General features: G+C 44.6%; 1 protein-coding gene across 1 annotated transcript in view; it reads left to right on the forward strand.

Moving 5' to 3' along the window:
* Positions 1 to 16,123, forward strand: part of XKR6 (XK related 6) — a gene marked incomplete at its 5' end in the record, with an annotated part of 174,398 nt that extends 158,275 nt beyond the window's left edge. The window contains one exon of the mRNA XM_039568615.1: positions 6,665 to 16,123. Within this exon, the coding sequence (XP_039424549.1) occupies positions 6,665 to 7,629 (965 nt within the window). The remainder of the gene's footprint in view (positions 1 to 6,664) is intronic.
* Between the last annotated feature and the right edge of the window lie 3,652 nt (positions 16,124 to 19,775).

Genomic DNA, 19,775 nt, shown 5'->3' on the forward strand with positions numbered 1-19,775 from the left:
CGAGGACATCTCAATTTAGCAAAAGGAAAAGGGTTTAGGAAGCAACATTTCAGGACATGAGCCAGCTTTTGACTGTCAAGGGGCAGGAGGGCAGCTCTCCATGTGAGCCGTTCTGGAGCTGCCTTGGTATGGATTTTCTTGCAGTTAAATGTTTGGGAGCATGGATGTGCATGTGGTCTAATGTGGAAGAGCCCGCCTTGTGCCAGCTTGGGCATGGACTGTCCTGTACAGAAACTCAACACAAGCCTTGTGTGGGATTCCAGTGGGATTTGGTGGTAGAAGACTTACATATTATCCAGACCTACTTGGGAATCTGTCCCTGGAAAGAGTTACTTACCTTCGTTTTCTGCCTTTCTCAGTCACCAGCAGTTTTCTATTTCTTATGGAATGGTGATGCTGTGTCCAGGTGAGCTGGATCCTGGAGAATGGGGATGTGATATTCCTTGGAGGAAGGTCCCAGAGGATCTCTCTAGCAAGGGAGCAGGTGCTGAGGATGTGAAACTCACCCCTTGCCTGATGAAAGCCAAATATTTTCAGAGAAGAGCAAAGGACAGGACACTGGTGTGACATCTCTTCCCAGTCTCCGCAGTGCCAAACTCTGGATTTTCATCCCTGGTCATTCCAGCTCTTAGTAGAGCACAGAGGTGTCACATAAATGTGAGGAGGCCATTCCTGGGTCAGACTTTTGAATTATGTCCACCTTAGGTGGAATAGTTCTCATCTGCCATGCTGGACTGGTGGCAGACTGGAGAAACTGTTTAAGGAAGTGTCCTGAAATTCAGTGAGGAAAATGAATGACAAAACGGTCTGTGCAGCCCTTCATTATTTATATACTGGCAGTGTTCCATATTTTTCCATGTTCAAAGAGACAAATAAAGAGGGAAAATGAAGGAAAAAAGACACAAGTCATTCCCTCCTCTGATGGGGAAGAATAAAGAAAGATCAAGCATCAAAATCCATCAGGAAACAATGAAAATCAGACCTGGGGTCTGATTCTGACCCCTTTTGCTCTGACACAAACAAATTAAATCAGATTTAAAAAAAAAAGGGGAGTGACTTTCAGGCTCTCTTGTTACAAAAGCAGGATCTGGCTTGATCTCTTTTGTGTATAAATGCATTTTCACTCTGTGTGCATCAAAATGAAAGCCTGTTCCCCGGCTCCTACTGAGCTTCAGGGAGGAACGTGCCACCCAAAGGGGAAAACAGGATAACAGGGTTCACAGCACAGGGGCCTGAGCAGCCAGCCAGGGATGGGGATGAACTGAAATGTGGCACTTGGCATTAAGCAAGAGCTGCCTCTGCACAGGGGCTGAGGGAAGGTTTCGTGTCACGCTCAATATTTGCTGTCCCGCTCACCCGGGAGAAATGTTGGTATGGTCCCATTTTGTTTTAGTAGAGTCTTAAGGAGAATTAATGTCAGAAAAAGAAATAGAGTGCTGTTTAGGCATCATTTTCAACATTAAAGGGACAGGCACCACAGGAAATACTCAGGGCATGTGCTACAGCAACTGCATCCAAATTACGGGCAGCCAACAACCTGCAGCTGGACTTGTGATGAAAACTGCCCCTGCCCCTAGTGAAAAACCTCTCTCCTCAGCTGAACGACACTGAGAGTAAGGCCAAAAGGGGTATATTGTTCATTTTAAATATTCATTTGTGTGTGTATGTGTGATTTTTCTATTAGACTGGTTGTAAAACCATGCATAACTGCATAGCAGGAATAGGCCAGAGAGACAGGGATGGCTTTCCCTGCACTGTTTTTGTTCCTGGGCTTTAAAAACAGCAATTGTGATTTAAGAGGAGTCATTGCTTCAATTCTTTTGTGTGAATAGGGTTTTTTTTCCGAAGAGCCTCATTACAAATCTGAGATGACCTTTTCTTTTTCTGGACCATGGGTAGGAACCAAAGGATGAAAACCAAACCAGGATGAAATTCAGGGTGTCCCTGTGAGCTTCAGCAGCTTCCCTTGAACTCAGAGTGGTTCAGGCTTCTCTCCTCTGGTATCAGATCACTGCATTATACTCAAGTCCACTCATGTTTTCATGATCCAAAGCAACAGCTCTTGTTTCCCTTTCTCAGGGAATCCATTCCTTGGTCTGACATTCTCAGAAATTTAACTTTTTTACACCTGCCTTATTTCTCACTGCTTTCTCACCTGTCTTTACCATTTCCTGTAGCACAGCCTCTGTGCCACATGTGTTTAGCATTGAAGAGGGATCATGAGCTCCCATGAGAAAGGCAGAATTTGTTTGAGTCTCACCTGGTGTCACTTGATATACCCCGAGTGCCTTCCCTCACTCCAGCTCCCAGCTCAGAAATGTTCTTGTCCTCTGTATGCAAGTTTGTCCCATCTGCCAGCTCCACGCAGAGCTCTGGAATATCCTAAAGCATCTCAAAGGTTGCTGGATTCCCACCTGTGATGGTTGCACTAAGCTTTGATCCTCCTTTGAGCAAAGAGGCATCATTTAACCATGGACACCCTGGGGTGAGTCTCTACAGTAGGAGCTGAATCCTGTCTGAAATGCCGTGTCAAGCACACTGTGATGTGAAGGAGATCTACTCCCTGCTTTAGCTTGGATTTTATACGAGATCTTGGGTAAATCCTTCAAATCTTGGTGCTTCATCTGTCAAACGGGACATAATACAGCTTTACCTCGCTGTGCTGAATGTAGGTGAGCAGATGTCTCACTGTAAGGACTCACTCCTAAAGGGATCTGGGGGATTATTTCTTGTGCTGTGTCATTCAAGACACAGGAGCTCGACTCCTTGATGGTGCTGACTTTGGCCTGTGATTCACTCATGGCTTCCTAGGGCAGAGAGGTTTGTGGAGAATCCCAGTCCATGCCAGTCTGACTCATTACGGGCAGGTGGGATGCAGATGCCAGAGATGCAGCCACAAGGAATCAGCCCCATAGGAGCTGATTTCCTGCTGGTTTGAGAATGCCCACACACTGTGCAAAGTGGGGATGTTCCACTCCCAAGACCGAAAACAAACGGGGAGGAGTGGGAGTGGGCTTTTTTTGAAGTGACTTCAGTGTTTACCCAACTCCATCCCTTTGATAAACAGACCTTGGAAGGGAGTTGAAACCTACTCGTGCTCCATGAAGGTGCGTCAGTCACCATGTGCACGAGTCAGAATCAAAATAAAAAGCTACTACTCACGTGAGCCAACTTTCCAGGACTTTTTGTTTTAGTTATAACTGAAGAGATCTCTACAGTTGCTTAGAAATAAGGTCTGGAGAAGGTGGGAGGAAAAACAGGGACAGTTTATCCCACAGTCTGTGAGAAGAGTAAATTGCATGAAGATGTCACGGGCTAGAAGTCACAGGGAAAGTTGGGAATGAAAACTCATGGTCAAGATGATAAAAGTGCTGTGTCATTTAGGTCTGTATGAAAGAGCCAGGGAGCAATTTCTGTGGCAACACAGTAAGAAGTAAAAGTAAGAGTGATGTAAAAGTCTTTACATCACTCCACGGTTCCTGCTGACATCCACCTACAGCTCTCCCCCCATACACCCAGGTCCGTATCCTGCTCATCACCAGGGTGCCAAAATCCACATTCAACACAAGAGTTGTGAATTTTGAAACAACGGCAAAAATATGTCAAAATGTCCAGAGATCCTTCATTGCCTCCCTCAGATCTTGGTGCAGATGAAGAGACAATGAGCTGTTCTGTACGGGGGGACTCATCCCGCCTGACTGCTGGTGCTCGCACGTCCGCTGGCAAGGGATGGAGTCAGACACCTTGGGAGCATGAGTCAACCCCTCCCTGTCCCACACACGGATCTCAGGACAGGCTGAATCACTTTCTGGGGGTGTCTGCCTCTCTCTGCTGGCTGGAGGAGATGTTCAGATGACTGTCAGCAGCCCGGGTGCCGTGCGAGTGACTCAACACACGCACTCTGAGCCAGCTCCGTGCAATTTACTGCAAAGGCTGTGATTAGTGGAGGGTTCTGCCCTTAAAACATTAGGTAAAGCCTTTATGTGCAAACTGGGGGATTGTTTCGGGTGTGTTTTGTTCCTCTCTCTTTTCTGGAATAAATGAGCCCAACAGAAACATTTTTAAGCCAGGGTGACACATCTGTCTCCTGTGGGTTGCTGCTGCTTGAGTTTCCCTGTACAGGTACAGCTAATGCTGTACAAGTTTCTAGTAAAACGGCACTAAAATAAGGCAATAAATGACGTCTTTTTTCCCTGCTAATCATTGAAAGTTTTTAAACTGAATAGTTAAAAGATAGTGCAGCAAACAGTACCTTACACATAACAAAACTTTGGGGCGTGACTCATCCTTCCAAAACTGTTAATAAACTCTCCCAAAAATGTAATTCACCTTGCAGGTTAAAAATGAATCTAATCTACATCTGCTTGAGTATGAGGCTGTTCATATTTAGGTGTTTCCATCCATTATGGGGAGTCTGAGAGAGCTGGACCTGTTTAGTGTGGAGAAGACTGAGAGGGAATCTCAATAATCCATAGAAATACTTCCTAGGGATGGCAGAGGACGGTGCCAGTCTCTTTATAGTGGTGCCCAATGACAGGATGAGGAGCAATGACCTCATGAAATATACCACAAGAAGTTCCACCTCAACATGAGAAAGAACTTCTTTACAATGAGGGTGGCAGAGCACTGGAACAGCTGCCCAGGGAGGGCATGGAGTTCCCTCTCTGGAGATATTCCAAACCCACCTGGAGGTGTTCCTGTGCCACCTGCTCCAGGTGATCCTATCTTGGCAGAGTGATTGGATGATCTCCAGGGCTTCCTTCCAACTCCAACCATTCTGTGAGTCTGTGGTTGGAATCCCCAAGTCCTATGTGCAAGTGTTTCTTAGTGAGGACTTAGAACTTGGGGGAAATTTTGATTTTCTTAAAGCTGGTGGTCTAAAGCTTCTCTCTTGGATAAGGCCACTGCTCTCACTAGTTTGTGGTTTGCTGTTTCTTAAAATTCAGTCTGAGATTCTAAATGCATATGTGAGTCCAGAGGCAAGAGATGCAGAGGGAGACTCGAGAGTTGATGTAAAGGTGTAGTTTCAGTGGACTTTGCAGGCTGTGAGAATTCCAGTGAGGGCAGAGCTTAATCTTTCCTGGCCTCCTTTTCCATCACCTCTCCTCCAGACATGGATAGGTTGGAACAGGGAGAATCTAACCCTGCTACACTGTGAGGTGGAATCCTCAAAAATGAGAAGATAAAATCTATAGAGTGAGGTCTGAAGAGCCAGTGGACCTTACTTGCATTCCCATAGAAGCCAGGTCGCTGTGAGTAGAGAGCAAAGAAAACAGGAGAAGAAGAAATTTCGGGTATTTGAGCATTTTACCTTTTTAACTCTGAGCAGCTGCAGCAAGATGTTCCTTGGATTTTCTTAAAAAAGTAAAAGCCAAATGAGATCTGGAGCTATCTCCCAGTTACACATCAGAGATGGAGGGGCATTTCTTATTGTTTGTTTTGCTTGGAACAATTAGCAGTTTTTCCTTTGGAATTTAAAGGTGATGGTCCCAGATAAATCTTTGGCTAAGGCCCAATCCAACCATAGCTACCGAATTACTGAGCTTCCCAAACATGGATTTTGGTCCATCATCTGTTTCCTCACCTTCAGAACAGTTGTCCAGTGAGCAGCAGTGGGAGCAATAGGATGCCAGTGGTTCTTTCTTTTCCCAGGAATCTCTCAATAATTTTTATTGTGATGCTTTGCTCCATGAGTTGTTCAATCTACCCTTGTGATAATCAACGGAGTTATATTTTTTAAAAGCCTCCAAAGTGTGGTAGGGCCACTATTTTATCTTCTGGAGGAAATAAATTGTTTAAGTGGTGGTTGGGATGGAGAATAAGACCAGGGCCCTTTGGAATATCATGGGGTGTTCTGCCCCATGCCAGGGTGCAAGGGGACGTGTTGGGAGCTGAAGGCGACCCCAGCTCAGGCTGTGCCCTCCCTGATATAACTGTGGCTTGGATTTGTGGTCCAGCCAGGAGACAAGGCTGGAGGTGAGCTACCTCCAATATAGGTCTTGGGTCCATCCTAGAAACAGAGCAAGGGATTTGCTGGAGAGATCAGATTCTTTGTTTTGGGACTATTTCAAGGGTATTGATGAGTCTTGATGTTTCCTGGATTTATATGTTTATCTGCATGGGACAAAAAACGTATTTTTCCCAAAGGCAAGTGCGAATGGGGATTCCTGAGTAAGGCAGAATCAATGGGAATGCTGCTTAAATAGAAGTATTTTAGAATAAAAAAGAATCCCTGTGGTTGCAGGGAATACGGGTGTCCTGCTCTTGGCGTGGTGTATTCCAAGAGAGATTCCTCTCTCCAAAAAAGTAACTTTCACACTTGGGCTGCAGCATTTAGGTGGGATCTGGATTTCAAACTCTCAAATGTGGATCCAGTTAGGATGAGCACGGAGGCTGTTCCCTATCAGAAGAGCTGGGGTGGGGTGGCCGATCCAGTGGCTCAGGAAGATAAGGACAATGAGTCAGAGAACTCCTGAATACAGCACCATTTCCAATTCCCACACTGATATCTCTGTATTTCTCTCCTCCAGACTGTAAGGACAACCTGACGTGAGTTGAAACTTCAGGCTCCTGAGCCTGCCCCAGATGCAATAATTTAGTGAGCAGATGATGTTTTCCACCAAAGCTCCTGTCTAACTCAGTGGATCTGTGTGTCTTCCGGCAGGTGTGTCCTCTGTGGCCTCCCTGATGTCCCTGGCTTGGGTGCTAGCCTCCTATCACAAGCTTCTTCGGGACTCTAGGGACGACAAGAAGAGTATGAGCTACAGAGGGGCCCTCATCCATGTCTTCTGGCGCCTCTTCACCATCTCATCCCGAGTTATTTCTTTTGCTCTCTTTGCTTCCATCTTCCAGCTCTACTTTGGGATCTTTGTAGTGGTCCATTGGTGTGCCATGGCTTTCTGGATCATCCATGGTGGGACAGATTTCTGCATGTCTAAGTGGGAGGAGATCCTCTTCAACATGGTGGTAGGGATTGTGTACATTTTCTGCTGGTTTAATGTCAAGGAAGGGCGGACTCGATACCGAATGTTTGCGTATTACACGGTGGTCCTGACGGAGAACGCTGCCTTGACGCTCCTTTGGTATTTTTACAGAGATCCTGACACCACTGACTCCTATGCCGTGCCAGCACTGTGTTGTGTCTTTCTTAGCTTTGCTGCTGGGATAGCTTTGATGCTGTTATATTATGGTGTGCTGCATCCCATGGGGCCAAGAGCTAAGATCTTTGCCAGCTCCTGTTGCGCCGAGCTGCTCTGGGGCATTCCTTTGCCCCCCGATGTTGAGCCCATGGCACCCCAAACCCCTGGGTACCGGGGGGCCCAGGCTACGCCCACCAGAGAGGTCACGGAGCAACAGGAGGAACTCACAGCTGACACTTGCTTGCCCGTTTTCCAGGTGAGAGCAATGGTACCATCTACTCCATCTGGGCGACCCTACCCCCCCGAGGGGCCTCTCATTAAGATTGACATCCCAAGAAAAAGATATCCTGCCTGGGATGCTCATTTTGTAGACAGGAGGTTAAGAAGAACTATCAACATCCTCCAATACGTCACCCCCACAGCTGTAGGTATTAGGTATAGAGATGGACCTCTCTTATATGAGTTGCTACAATATGAATCTTCACTTTAAAGCTCCTTAAAGCAAAAGTAAAAGAGGGGACCTTATTTTTGTTTACGGTAAACACAGATCATGAAACAAACACAAACCTTCAGATAAGCTTTCTTTCTGGTTGCTGTATGTATAAAAAAAAAAAAGATATTCTCTATGTTTTGTAAGTAAAAACAAAAAGAAAAACTTTTCTTTTGTTTTTTACACACAAGAAACAGTATTTCAACTTCCACACCTAGGATTCACAGGTGGAGAAGGAGGCATCTCCACATCAGTTTTATACCGTACACCAAGTGTAGAACATTATTTATGGGATTGGTGCTGATTGAAAAATAAAAAAAAAAAAAACAAACAAACAAACCTACAACTGCCTTATGCCCTTAGGTGCTGAGTTTCATTAAGTACTGTCACCTTTCTCATGCAAAACTCTTTGATGATTATATGCCAGGAAAAAAAAAATAAAAACCAACCATCCAACTGAAATGCAAACCTTAAAATTAAAAAAAAAAAAAAAAAATTAACAACAACAAAAAGAGAGAAATGTATGAAAAAACATAAATCCTGTTGCTCTTATTGGATTTAGCAGAAAAAACCCTCCAAATGTCTAAATATAAGAAAGCAAAGATAAGAAAGCAAAGATAAGAAAGCAAAGCCAAGACAACCCCAATGGAGTTTGATTTTTCCAACAGCTGAAAGACAAAATCAGGTCTGTAAGATAATTTGGCAAGGAATTTATAACACCATTGGGCCAAGCCTTGACCGAGTCGTGTTATAAAAATGATCCCACCCTGGAACCGTTTTCCTCATGGAAATGGACCCTGTACAAAGGTGGGATTGTACCAGATCAGTGGGAAAATACAGGATCTGATCTTGTTCCCAGCACCTGCTCGTGATAAAGCCCCACTGTCTCCAGTGGAGCAAATACCAACAGTCTGAGCCCAGAATAAGGCCTGCCACCTTGATTTCTGGAAAACGAGAAATTATCAGAATTATAAACCAAAAACATGATCCAAAATTACATTTCCACATATCTAATAATTATTCCAGTAATAATAAAACTCAGCATGGTAGCAAAAAGCGAGTCAATTTAAAGGCACAATACTTGATCAGTGACTGGCAAAATAATTTGACCTACTGTATCATTTTAAGGCTGTGAAAGGCATACATGTATTATTTGTAATCTCGTGTAAGACCTGTCATGTCTCATTCAGTGCGAGCCTTAAAGTGATTGTAAAGCATCCTTCGTTCCATTTTGGGGATTTTTGGGTTTTGATTTTTTGTTTTGTTTCTGTTTTGTTTTTAAGGAAAACAAAACATGAAAAGTCGGGATTAAAAAAAAACACAAAAACACAAAAACAAACAACAACAAAACAACCAACAAAACTTCTTCAAACGGTAATAACCTGTAAAACTGACTCACGTCTCGAGATGATTTGGTGCTTTGTATTTTTGTTGATGTTGTTGTTGTGATTTAGCTGAGAAAATTCTTCGACTCGGTTACATGTGGGGAACTGCTGATAAAAACTGTCTCGTGTCACCCTCTACTGTAAGTACATGGCGAGAAACAACAACCAGAGGAAATCCAAGAGCGTAGCGAGAGCGCCGTGGTTTAGCTTAGCCTTCCACCGCCAGGAGATGCTGCCACCTCCGATGCTGGCAAAGACCAGATGGTCCTGCCGAGGGCTGTGGGGTTGTCTTGACATTTCCAAATAACCTGCTCGGTGTCTGAACATTTTCATCTCTCTCGGATTCTGTTTCTGTGCTGGAATCTCTTGGGTTCTTTTCGAGTTAAATCACCGGGTTTGCATCTATCCGACACCCTTTTTCCATTTTGAGAGTATTGCTCCTTTAAAGGAATATTCCCATTTCAGGGCATCTTTTCAATCCCACCATGCCTCTACTTGGGAGGGGAAAAACAACAACAACAAAATGAGATATTTTTAAGTGAATGCTGTAGTATTTTCTGTGTGTAATTGCAATTTTTTATTCCAGAAATACTGTAACTGTCTAGGGTGCAAAACTCCCATGCTGACCTATTCTGAAGAGAAGATCAGCATGGGGGGGATATTTTTTAATTATGATTATGATTTTTTTTTAATTTCAGAAATCAGTTGTTTTTTTTTAATTATGATAGTATTTAAAGAAACTAGTACCAATTTTATATAACAGTTTAAAGAAGCTGAATGCTTTCTTCGCCTGAATATACCTGAAGAGAAACATTTTTTTCAATCAGTGATCCTTTGCAGTGTTCTGAGAAAACGTTGGGGTTTCTTCAGTTGTTTCATTTTGTTTTGTAAAGGAAACTTTTAACTGGTGTCTGTCCCTTTCAAGGAGGGCAGGACTCCTTCACGCCAAACTATAGACACACGGCAAAGTTTATACAAAGCCAAATTGTCACTGGTACTGTAATTCCCAGTCAAACTCCATTTCAGGCAGATGTTTCTGGGCTCTGATTACAACCAATGTGATGGTCACATTTTCATGCAAAGGGAGGGATTTGGTCTTGTCATCCCCTATCTAACTCCCCAGTCCCTTGTTTGCTGTGCACATAAATACATATATATATATATATATATACACATGAACTGATATATATTTGTGAAAAGCTTTCATTTCCCTTCTCCATTGTCTATGCCCCACAGACAGTCCCTTCCCAAGTGTCCTACTAACATTTCACCCTGTTTCTCCCCTGATCAGTGTACTGTCTCCATAAAAAGAGGTAATTGTGAAGTGAACTTGCTGTCCCCACCTACTGAGTCCTAAAAACATGGAGGTGCCCATCCTCCAGTGACAGGCCTGTGTTTTTCATTCCAGAACTTTCTTTTGACTTGCCTTTAATGTTAGTGTAGACTTATGTTGATCCAATTCCCCATGTAAAGGCTCCCCTTGGTCCTTGCGTGAAGAGCTCTCCTCCCCGCATCTGCATTTGTGTGGCAAAAGCATGAGAAAGGAATGGATGGCTAACAGCCCTGCTGTTCCTCGGGGACCATTTTTCCAGGAGGTGGCATCTTTGTTTTCAAAAGCATCATAAGAAGGTCCTGCTCCCCAAACTCATCAGCCTTGAGGTCTGGAGATGTGGTGCCCATCACTGGCCCCATTGAACAGCTGGACCCTTCCCACCAGGACGGTGACAACGAGCCAAGGCACAGTCACCAGGTGCCAGGAGGAGGAGGAGACCCTTCAGTGTTGCCTCTCATGAGCAACTCCAGCCTGCCTTCCCTCAGGAACGGGATCTTACTCCACACCACCACACCAACAGCCGTTGCCTCCGCCCCGTGCCAGGAGCGAAGGGGCAAAACACTCTGGAAGTGTCCTTACTTCTCAATACAGTGCTAACTTCTCACAACCAAACCAGCTTAACCAAGGGCTTGACACATCCCTGTTCCAAAGTCCTCCTCCTCTGTGGCTCGTAGTGTGGATAACAACAAGGCAGGTGCCTCCACTGCGAGTTAAGACTGTTTCATTACTTGTATAAACTTTCTGCCTCTGCTTCTCCTTTCTTTGAATGATATCCACCGGCATCTTCATTTAGCAAAGGATTTCCAGGGAGAGCCTGTGTCAACCCTGAAGAACTATTTCTTTTTCCAGGACTTCATTACAGCCTTAACATAAAGCACGTGCTCTGCCACTACTCCCAGCATGTTCCTGGTGGACCGTTTGGGGTGGTGACCATTTCCTTTTGGGATTACCTGTGATCTTCTTGCCAAACAGCGCCTTTTGCCAAGACAAAAGCTTGGGGTGGAAAACTACCCCAGCTCCTTATTGGTACTAGTCCCAGTGCTAAGAGTCTCATCCTCTCCTCCTGTTTTACTTTTTTGCCCTTTGATTTTTTTTGTGTGCACTTTTGCAGGATGGTCAGCAACTTGTTTTGGTTTCGCTTGGGTTTTAACTCCTCAGCTTTTCCTCAGTACCTTTTTTTATACCATATCCCACCTTCTGGCCAGAAGATACTGCATGAGGAGCTCTTCAAACTGCCATGGAGAAGGTTGAGCCTGTATTTATCCACATCACAAGACCAGTGGGCAACTTCTCTGGCACATTTGTGGTGCTGGATTCAGCCTGGGATCATCTAAACCAGCCAACTTTCCCATGCCAGGGCAATGCTGAGGCACGAGGGCTCCACCATCCCGACTGTTATTGTTCAAACCTCCCCTGGCATGGTTTTGACCCACTCCAAGGAGCCCTGGGCTCAGGCACAGCTTGCCCAGTCTTTGGAACTGGCCAGGGACCGTCCCCAATCAGCAGTTTGGATGCATCTGCTCCATATCAGGGGTGGAAGATTTTAGGAGTCAGTATGGAGCCAGCACTACTCGGCTTCATGGCCAGAATGGATCCTGGAAGTGCTAAACTTCCTGGTAAAGATGTAACTCCGTGCCACAGACCAGGATTCAGGATGTGGTGGAGTACGTCAGCTCCGATCTGGCATTTTTGTCTTTTCTGCCTGATTCAATGGAAAAGTTATTTTTCAGTTCCCTTTGTTCCTTTTTCTGAGGTTGTTTTGCAAACAGCGTCACTTTTACGGCTCGGATGTCAACCCATCCATCCCTCCATCCATGTCAGATGGATGGCATGTTTACTGTGATAGTGTTACACATCCATAGGCAGCTAATTTGGAGACAGGAATCGTTCAGACCAGACCAAATCAACAATGGGAACACAGGAATTACAAGGTCCCTGCCCATGCCCTTGTCATGCTTTGCCACCCAACACGAGGCATTTTTCATCTGCAGCAAATCCAACCCGAACTGCAGAAAAGGAGCTAATGGTGAATAATTACCAGTGAAAAGTACAAGTGAGACACCCATTTAAAGTGTAAATATATATTTTTTCAGTGTTTGGGATTGGAGCTAATTCTGTGCTTCACCCTGTCCTTTTGTGCACCTGCCAAAAGTCAGCAGTCATTTGCATGTATTTTTATTTAAAGCTGACTGGATGAAACAGGGCAAAATTAAATCCAAGCTTTAGTGAATGGTCTGCTAAAAGCTGGCTCACAAGGGGAGCATTGCTATTGACTTTCAGAGTGCAATCACCCCGTGCTCTTCAGATATATTTTTGTACACACAAGATTCACTTCACAATTTATCCCACCCCTGGCCCCTGCATGTCACACCTGTCACATGCACACCTGCAGCATGACTAAACCTCCTGAAGAAAATGTGGTCTGAGGTTAGTCCAGCATGGTTTCATTGAAGCTCAGAGGTGCTTTGAAAAGGAAAACTTACTACTGTGCATTTGCAAAACCTTTTAGTGCCTGCTTGCTGGGCAGCTTGGGCAGGAGACAATTTGGAAGCTACCAGAGTCAGCGGAAAATTGTGGAGACAGGCTTTCCTAGGATTTTTCCTTCTTTTACTGGGTTTGCTTTTCTCTGGGTTCTGTTCAGATCCAATGTGGTCCTGCAAAAGAAAACCCACCAGAAAATGAAAACCCAAATAACCATGACAAAATAAGGTCTATGCCAATCCCCACAGAAGCTGAGGTGGCTGACATAGGACGGTAGGGGTGATGTGAACTCCGCTGTGGACCCTTTGCTTGCTGGAGCTTGCATGCTGTTCTTTTGGCAGTTGTCTCAAGCCCTGGGGGCTTTGGGGATGGTGCTTTCCCAGGGTTTTGATTGCTGGTTTTATTTTTCCTTGGAGCTCAGGTGTATTCTGGTGCAGAGAATCTCAGCCTGGTTTGAACGAGGAGAACTTGAGGCTATCCCAAATAGACGTGGGCAAACCTTTCACTGTGTGCAGAACACATTTCTAGACCTTTGGGTACCGCTAGAGATTGTTGCAATCCACTTAATTCTTCATGAGCATGTTCAGAATCGCTTCATTGTTCTGTTGTGTTTGAACTTGGGAATAACGGTGTGGTGACTCTTTCCTGTTGAGGTGTGATGTGAAGAAAGGGAGGAGCCTTCCTGCTGTGCTGGATTTTGCCTGTGTTCAACCCTTGCTCCTTACTTGAAGCTCAGACAGTGGGATAATGAGAAAAATGGGAAAATAAGATGACGGATTGCTGCATATGTTCCATTGGTTCTTCACTGATGAGGAGGGACGCAATTGGTGACAATTAAAATAAATCTGCATAAACCATCTGGACCTCAGTGTATATTCGAACATGCACAGAACCCAATTGGAAAGTGATGTTGTTGATAAAATAATGTGGATATCATTTCCTGTCGTATACTAAAAACCTAAAAACCAAACCAAACAAAACCAAGCCCTGGAAACGGAAAAAAATTATTTGAGAGCATAAACCTTCCTGTGCCCTCCCCATTCCTTTGGGACACATGCAGCAAGGCACTGTTTGAAAGCCAGGCACTTTGTAATCCGTGGAGTTAATTGGATTTGTGCAATGCTGTGTTTGTCAGATGGTCTCTTACAGCGAGCATAGAAAGTGGCCACGGTCTAAAAGTCATTGCAGATTTTTGGGTGACAGTACTCCTGGGTTTCGACCCCAGCTCTGCCACGAAGTTGCTGTGTAACCTTGGGCAAGTCATTTAACCTTTCTGTGCCTACAGTTTACCCATCTGTACATGGGTATAATAATATTTACCTACCTCACAGGGGTGTTGTGAGGCTTAAGTTAATGCGTGTGAGAGGTGCTGGAAGTGCACCGTGAAAATTTCATTCTTGCTGGGTTTGTGCTGTTGTGGGGGATGAGCAGTGAAGGGGTGGGTTACAACATGCAGAAGGAAAACCTGCTGGTGCTTGTCTTGAGAAAGTGATTTGAAGTCTTTTCTCTCCCCAAAAGCAAGGAACGGAGAAAATTGTTGTGCACCAACTGAACAGCCTTGCTTTCCTGGTCAAATATAACAGCACTATTTGCAATATTATTTTCTTACACAACAGGTGACCTTTCCCTTTTCCTTGCTGTTTCTGAAAACTTGAAACTAAAGATGACAAAAGTATTTCTGAACCGAACAGATTACTGATGAATACTTGAATTTCTTTAAAAGTTGCTCTCATCAGCCACGGTTAAATGTGCACTAACCTTTCAATCATCAGCTTCCATCTGAATACAGTGAAAAATTTGCTCACGCTGTTTTGGAATAGCCTGGACCTTATTTGGGAGGCTGGTAATGCTGAGGACTCTTGTAGGCATGGGAAAACTAGTGTCTCAACTGATACACACGTGAAAAAAAATCTTTTTTCTCTTTCTGTTTTTGCCTTTTAAGTTCCTTGACTGCCTAAGACAGCACAATAATTGCAGTTTACTTGTTTGTACAGTAGCTTTTTTTTTTTGGTTTTTTGGTTTTTGAACTGTTTCCTTACACAAAGGGCGAAGGTGGGATGTGAAAGGAAAAAATAGACCCAACGCTGCTCCCGCGCAACTCTTCCCGAAGTCCCTGCTTTCCTGGAGAAAAAACCTGCACCACATCTAGAGAGACCAGGCCAGGCTGCCTTCACCGTCCTCCCACAGGCAAAACTTCCCTTGCCACCTGTGGGAGTTTTGGCTGTTGGTTCCATGTCCATTGAGGTGGATTCATCCCTGGCTGAGCCCCAAACCCCTCGGGTGAAAGCTGGGATAATTTTCTTTAGAATGAGGGAAGGGATCCAGTTCATTGCTCCAAATGTCACCACTGGTCAGATGATTCAGAAGGGGAAAAACATGTGATAGAAAGCCTGGGGTTTAGGGATTTTTTTGTGTTTTTATTGTCTAAGTGTCCTGACCATTATATGATGTCTCGTGTGGGAATGCAATGCCAGGCAGGAGTCCCTGCTCCCTTTTAGAGAAGCTTTGTGAAGTCTGCTCACGCACTCCTTATCTCCTTACTCAGGCAAAACTCCTGGGTTTTGTTGTTGGGTCTCCTTTTCTCTCCTGAGTAAGGACTGTGGAGTTTGGTCTGTTTGGGATCACTGGGAGGTGTTTCAGGTGGCCGTTGTCTTCTCTGGCCCAAGACTTGCTTTGCATGAAGCAAGAAGGAAACTCTGTCTTGATCTGCCACGTACCTTCCCTGTCCCTTCTCCTATCCACCATGAGGAGGGAGTTCAAAATCTTCTGGCTACAGGGGCCAGGCTCTTCCACCTGAATTTCCAGGCAGCTGCACATCTTCCTGCTGGGGCAGAGCAAATTTAGAAGCCCCACTCCTGAAGATGGGCCGTCGCTCATCCGCATCAGCTTTGGGTCTGCTCCTTCCCCGTCCTTCTCCCCAGCCATTTCTTTGCCCTGTTTTAAGCACTCAGCTAGGTGCTTCTGGGTTCTTTTTACTGCTTCTGTTCCAAAAAAATTTTTAAAAAAAGATTGAAGTTGGGAAAAAACAGCAATGTAACTCCTTCGGTGCTATGCTAACTACTTTGTTTGACCCAACCAAATGCCGGCCAACAAACAGATATTCCCTCTTTGTCCTAAAAAGCACCGCACATCTGTGTCTTGAACAGGGATGGACTGAGAGGGCTGAGAGAGGGCAAGTGTGGTTTTGAAAGCAATTGAAGTCTCATGTGTATCTGGTAAAGCAGAAAGATGTAGGTGCAGACTGCTTTCAAAGCTCGTTGTCGCCCACCTTGTGGAATTAAATAGGATATAGCCTATCAGGTATTGAGGGCATTATATATATATATATATATATATATAAAAAAAAAAAAGTTCTCTTTATTGATAAATCACCCTTTAATTCTCCTGAAGTTGTGCTGTTTAACAGGGAAACCACCTGGCTGTGCTTGCACCCAGTTGTTTTGGTATGACCCACTTCAGCAGTGAGAGTATAAAAGCAGGAAGCGAAAGAATTCCTCCTACTATATAATAAGCCTGAAGTGATGTGGGTGCCGATGAATTTTCAGGATTAAAGGGACTAATCAACATGTATGTCTGAGTCTATATCCCCAGTCCCGTGGAAATATAGGTGAGCATACATGCCATGTTACTGCAGCAGTATATATGTTTTAATATATATGAACACATTGTGAATTCCAAAGGGCTTTTTTGAGATGAGGAAGGTCATTCCTGGTGAGAGGTGCTAGCAATTTGGGATTTGCAAGCAGGGTTGAAATAAACATTCCTTGTAGGGGCTTTTTTTTTTTTTTTTTTAAATTAAAATACCATCAGAAGCTTAAGGTCCTGAGGAAATGCTGTCCCACCTGATCTTCCACTTAAGAAATTTGGAAGCCAAACTCAGACCAAACATCAGGGCCAAATGCAGCGTCAGGATAAATCAGTAGAGCTCCACTGATGGCTAGGTGCCTCCTTACACTATCTATGCTAAAAACAGTAATTTCTAGTGGTGTTGGGGAGCCCAAAAGGGGCCCTATTGGTCTTTTTCTTCACCTGTGACAATAGATTTTGTGTTTGAGCTTGTAGAGTTTGTCAAAACCCAGGCAAAACTTGGGCAAAAGCAGGAGTATCTTTCCAAGAGGAGCCATCTGAGTGTAGCCTACCCCTGATCTTTATGGGGGCTTTGTAGTCCCTGGCTTTAGCTGAGGAAGAGAAGATTTCTCCTTTCATTTCAGTGCAGTTTCAGCACTGCAATGAGAAGCGCCCTGTCAACACAGGCAGCAAACAAGGCCCTCCTTTGCAGGGACTAAACCCTTCAAATCTGATTTCAAGCCCTTAAAATTCAAATGCCAAACACCACTTGAAGGGAATGATTATTGTTTTGCCTCCAGATGTCATTCCCGTTCATCAATTACAAGGACAAGCAGCTCATATTTTCCTTTCTAGCTGTATTTACCAATAAAACTCGCTGCCAGTGCCAGAACCTCCTCCCCTCAGCCCCAGCTGAACGCCACCTGCACACCGCCCCCGCCTTTCCTCCCCTTCTTCCACTCTAAAAGCAAACACTGTTCCTTCCTAACTAGGGAAGATCCAGGACAAATGCCAGCTGATTACACCTGCAATCTGTTCGCTTGAGGGGTTGGTTTCAGTTTCTGAGGGCACGCGAGTACACACGGGGACACAACACCCGCAGGAATTTCAGTAGCCTGAAGCTGAAGCCTCTTGACTTCCACTGCGTGATTCTTGGGGTTGTCCCATGCAAGGCCAAGGAGTTGGACTTCCAGGACCCTTGTGGGTCCCTTCCAACTCAGGATACTCTGTGATTCTATGAGCTGACACCCTAGGAGAAACCAGAGACCAAGTGTTCCCTCAAATTACTTCAGTTTCACACCATTCCCATAGAAACTGTTTTTTTCAATAATTATTGAAATCTGGGTATCAGTCAATAAATTCATGATAGATAAGTAGTAGGGAAAGTGGACTGGTTTGCACTTATCCATAGAGTTCCCAGAACCACTCGAGCAATTAAACAAGCCTTAAATTGGATGTGATTGCGGTTATTTGGAGGAGAGCTGTGATGTGTATTTTCTGAAGGAGCGTCTAAGTAGGTATCACAGCCAAATCCCTTTGTCTCCCATCTTTTCTGTGTAGGGAGAGTGAGAGGGAAAAATTTTACTTTGAACATCAAAGATTTCCATTAGTTACAAAAGGTGCCCCCTCCCAAAATGGATCTAAAACTCAAGGGGTTTTTTGTGGAAAATATTTTCCTATCGGAAAAAATCAATGGTTCTGGCTACTGTTTCTGCTCTGCAAACTTTTACCATTCCAGCCTTTTGTTCCAATGAGGAATGGAAATTAGTTTAAAAAGTGTTTTATTTACTCAGGGAAGGACTATTTCATATCTCGGTCTGGTGGCTCCTGTCACTGGGCCAAGTTCAAACCATTCCACTAAAGCTGATGTGGCCACCCAGTACGAAACTGGTATGAGATAACAGGTGGGGTGAGGTTCCTGCCTGGTTTTCTGTGTGTTCCTTGTTCCACGCTAATAGGGATGTTCTCGGGAATCTGACAGAATGCTCCATGGGGGAGTTGTTCCCCTAAAACCAGGATAATCACGGGAAAGCTCTATATTTTGGAGGCTTTGAATGATTTTCTGGTTGCAAGGAAATGTCATTCCTGTGGTGTGAATATTTTTGGGTTTATTTTGAAAATCATGGTGCCTGAAGATCCATGTTCTCTCTCCATCTCTGCCATGGGCTGTTGTTTGGGAAAGCCAAGGGGATTTTAGGGTTGTGTCTGCTGGCAGGTGTAAGGTGTTCCCTTGGTGCCACTGGCCTGTTTTCCAGGGCATGTGATATGGGAATGGTCAGTCTGTTGCCACCTCCATCCCTGGATCCCTGGAGGTGTTGCAATGTGCATTTAAAGATCTTCGTCAATCCTACTTCTTGCAAAGCTCTTCCGACTGAAAGGAATCCTAAAAATCCACGGAAATCTCTCAAATGAGCTGTCGTCCTAGGAGCGTTTTTGATTAGTGAATTTTGACAGTACCGGAAAATTGGCACAGCCACAGAGAATAGCACAATTTAAATACTTCTATTGCAGAAGTGCCACTTTTCCCATAAACATTGAAATTCGACTAATCACTACTGGAACTCGTTCACACTCAAAACCTGGAAAACACTCTTGCACTTGATTACTCAGATAAACCTTACTCAAGGAAATCCAACAAATTCCCCAATCACTACAAAGTGGTAAAAATAAGCTGTTAGAGCAGGACACCAGGGGGCTTGGGGGGTTTTTTGCTCCTTGTTTCATCTGTAACCTGGGAGAGGAAAAGGTTCCCTCACAAGGGTGATGGGAGGATTATTTAGACAATGTTGGTGAAGTGCTTCCAGACCTTAACATCAAAAGTGCTGAGGGGCCAAGGTGGTGCTGGGCAGAGCAGGACAAATCAACCACGTCACCTTCCCCTTGTCCCCATGTGGCTCAGCACACACAAACAGGCAGGTTGATCTGAAATGTCACAGTAAGATTTTGGGAAGTGTTTTTCTCCTTCCCCTGAAATGTCCCATACTCCCTATGGGGGAAGTCAACTGAGAAACCGGGGATTTAGCACAGTCCTGTTGGGTCATGGAGTTGTTGACAGCAGAGATGGAAAGAGCACGTGGGTCATCAGGTGCATTCCCAAGAGTTCATGCCACAGGCATCCCTGTGTCTTGTTCTCCTACTTTAAATCCTGTCTGGCTGAAAAAATTCCAAAGAAGAATTCTGCTCACCCCAGACCCTCTCAATCAGGTGCATCAGGCAGGAATAATGGCCTAAGCTTTCCTAGTAAAAAGTACATTTTTTGTTAACTAAGCTTGAAACTTACTCATGCCCATGCCTTGAATTTGCCTTACAAACCAAACTCAGCCCATTCTGAACCCAGGTCCTTCATCCAAAGTTGTCCCTCCAGTGCCATTCTGACCCAG

The sequence above is a fragment of the Corvus cornix genome, chromosome 3 (genome assembly GCF_000738735.6).
Source record: "Corvus cornix cornix isolate S_Up_H32 chromosome 3, ASM73873v5, whole genome shotgun sequence".
NCBI classification, from domain to species: Eukaryota; Metazoa; Chordata; class Aves; order Passeriformes; family Corvidae; genus Corvus; species Corvus cornix.